We start from the raw sequence: 3,361 nt of genomic DNA, 5'->3' as shown, positions 1-3,361 counted from the left end.
CTCATTGTGCTGTGTTGTTATTTCTCTGTGATTTCTTTCTGTTAAATTCTTCGTTTTTCTTCATTTTATTTTTATTATCTGTCTTATTATTATATCCCAGTAGGGCCCAGACCTGACCTCGTCACTATTCTACCGAGGTTAGGCTTGAAACTTACTAGGTACCATTGTGGTGTATTCATGCTACTTTTCTGCACTTGTTTTGTGTGCAGATCCAGGTGCTTCTTATCCGCCCCGTTATTAGATGAGAGTGCTTGTTGCTATACGGAGACTTCAAGGTACATCTTCCGTGTCCGCATACCTCGGAGTTCCCCTCTATTCCCTCCTATGTCATTTACATTTCATACTCTTTTTTCTTAGACTCTGGTGTATAGAGATACTAGTTGTTCTTATGTAGCTTTTGATTTATGATGTTCCGGGTTTTAAGAATACAGTGTATACTCAATTGTTGGTTATTGTACATGTTGGGCGATATTTTTATGAGTTATTTTAATTATCTATTGCAGTTAGTTGTTAAAGCTTTGCTTTCATTTTCTTTATTCAGCAAATATTAGGCTTACCTAGTCGTAGAGACTAGGTGCCATCACGATATCTTACGGATGGAGAATTGGGTTGTGACAAGTTGGTATCATAGCTCTAGGTTCATAGGTGTCGTGAGTCACAAGCAAGTTTAGTAGAGTCTTGTGGATCGGTACAAAAACGTCTGTATTTATCTTCGGGAGGCTATGGAACTGTTAGGAAAAAAATTACACTTTGATTTTGTTGTGCTAAATTGTTGACTTCGAAATTCTAAACTTTTGTATTTTATTCTCTCACAGATGGTGAGGACACGTATATGCGGATCTGATGACCAGGTACCCGCGCCCCCTGCTAGAGTCGCGAGAGGCCGAGGCCGAGGACGTCCACGCGGTGCAGCCAGAGCACCCGCACGAGCTGCTACAGAGGAGCCCCCAGTAGCTCCAGCTAGATGGCAGACACCTAAGGTACCTGTTGCTGCACTAGCCATCTAGGGTACTCTAGCCCTGTTTCTGAGCATGTTCAGCACCTTAGCTCAGGTTGGATTGCTTCCACTTGCTCCTGCCACATCTCAGGCCGAGGGAGGAGCATAGACCCCCATCGCCGGTACTCTAGAGCAGCGGGTTCAGGTCGATCAGGTTCCAGATATTATACCGATACAACCGGTAGCTCCAGCTCAGCCTGAGGTTAGGGTAGCTGTTTTTGAGGTGGAGCAGCTCATACTTGAGAGGTACAAGAAGTACCACCCCCTACCTTCAATAGATTGGCGTTAGAGGATGCCCACAGTTTTCTGGAGGAGTGTCACCGTATTCTCCGTACTATGGGCGTAGCGGAGTCGAGTGAGGTTTCTTTTACTACATTCCATCTTAGAGGAGCAACTTATCAGTGGTGGTGTGATTATAAGTTGGGTAGTCCAACGGAGGCAACTTCACTTACATGAACTCAGTTCTCGGACATGTTCTTGAGGGGGTATGTTCATAAGAGTCTCAGGGACGCATGGCGCGCGGACTTTGAGCAGTTGCACCAGGGTGCTATGACTGTATCAGAGTATGCAGTTTGCTTTAGTGATTTGGCCCGACATGAACCAGCCTTGGTTGCCACAGTTCGAGAGAGGGTTCGTCAGTTTATTGAGGGACTCCACCCAGTATCAGGCTTAGCATGGCCCTAGAGTTGGAGATGGATATTTCTTACCAGCAGGTTATGAGTATTGCCAGGAGATTTGAGGGTATACTTGCTCTAGAGAGAGAGGAGAAGGAGGCAAAGAGGTTTCGAGAGTCTGGCACTTACAGTTGTACTCGTGCCCCAGTTGTAGTTCGTCATGGAATGGGCTATGTGAGTCGCCCCGTTCACTCAGCTCTTCGAACCTTATTATGCACCGCCAGTATCTAGTACACCTCCTGCATAAGGTGCTCTTAGCGGTCAGTCCAGCAGACCTGGCCCGAGCCAGTCACAGCAGCTACGCCCTCCGAGAGCTTGTTTTGAGTGTGGTGACACTTGCCATATGGTAAGGGATTGCCCCAGACTTATGAAGGGTGCACCTTCACAGACTTCTCATCCACCGCGTGCTCCACCAGGTCCTCAGGCTATGATTACAGCACCAGCTACCGCCCCACCTGCTCAGTCAGCTCAAAGTGGAGGTCAGGGAGGTAGAGGTCGCCATAGAGGGGGAGGCCAGGCTAGATATTATGCTCTTTTTGCTCGTACAGAGACAGTTGCTTCTGACTCTGTCATTACAAGTATTGTTCTGGTCTATCAAAGAGATATGTCGGTTTTATTTGATCCAGGCTCCACTTATTCCTATGTGTCCTCTTATTTTGCCCCGTATTTGGGCGTATCTCGTGATTCTTTGAGTTATCTTGTTTATGTATCTACACATGTGGGAGATTCTCTTGTTATGGACCGTGTGAATCAATCGTGTTTGGTTGTTCTTAGTGGTTTTGAAACTAGAGCCGATTTGTTATTGCTCAGCATGGTAGACTTTGATATTATTTTGGGCATGGACTGGTTGTCGTTCCATTATGTTGTTCTTGATTATCACGCTAAGACCGTAACGATGGCTATGCGAGGATTACCGTGATTAGAGTGGAGATGTACCTTAGAGTGTACTCCCATTAGAGTTATTTCATTTCTTAAAGCTCAACGAATGGTTGAGAAGGGGTGTGATGCGTATCTAGCTTATGTGAGAGATATCAATATTGATACCCCTACAGTTGAGTCAGTCCTAGTAGTGAGGGATTTTCTAGATGTATTTCCAGCTGATCTTCCTAGCATACCAACCGACAGAGATATTGATTTTGGCATTGACTTGTTTCCGGGAATTCAGCCCATCTCTATTCCTCCATATTGTATGGCTCCTCTTGAGTTGAAGGAGTTGAAGGAATTGAAGGAGCAGTTACAGAAGTTCTTTGATAAGGGCTTCATTTGGCCCAGTGTGTCACCTTGGGGTGCTCCGGTCTTTTTTGTGAAGAATAAGGATGGTTTTATGCGTATGTGCATTGATTATCGCCAGCTGAACAACATTACAGTGAAGAACATGTATCTATTGCCTCGTATTGGTGATTTATTTGATCAGTTATAGGATGCCAGAGTATTTTACGTTCAGAGTATCATCAGTTGAAGATTCGGGAACCAGATATCCCAAAGACTGCTTTCAGGACTCGGTATGGTCACTACGAGTTTCTTGTGATGTCATTTGGGCTGACCAATGCCCCAACAACTTTTATGCACTTGATGCATACTGTGTTCCCGATTTATCTTGACTCATTCGTCATTGGGTTTATTGACATGCACTTGATGCATAATGTGTTCCCAATTTATCTTGACTCATTCGTCATTGGGTTTATTGACG

General features: G+C 45.0%; 1 protein-coding gene across 1 annotated transcript; it reads left to right on the top strand.

The window, feature by feature from the left end:
• Window positions 1–2,098: 2,098 nt before the first annotated feature.
• Window positions 2,099–2,590, top strand: LOC138895571 (uncharacterized). The gene has a single exon (XM_070180276.1). It carries the CDS (start codon window positions 2,099–2,101, stop codon window positions 2,588–2,590), a length of 492 nt encoding a protein of 163 aa, XP_070036377.1.
• The last annotated feature ends 771 nt before the right edge of the window (window positions 2,591–3,361 follow it).

Source organism: Nicotiana tomentosiformis, chromosome 7 (genome assembly GCF_000390325.3).
Source record: "Nicotiana tomentosiformis chromosome 7, ASM39032v3, whole genome shotgun sequence".
NCBI lineage: Eukaryota > Viridiplantae > Streptophyta > Magnoliopsida > Solanales > Solanaceae > Nicotiana > Nicotiana tomentosiformis.
The sequence above is the reverse complement of the archived record's forward strand: the minus strand, read 5'-3'. Positions and strand labels throughout refer to the sequence as shown.

Coding starts and splice junctions, on each gene's coding strand:
- LOC138895571 (XM_070180276.1), top strand. CDS start 2,099: ATGATTACAGCACCAGCTACCGCCCCACCTGCTCAGTCAGCTCAAAGT.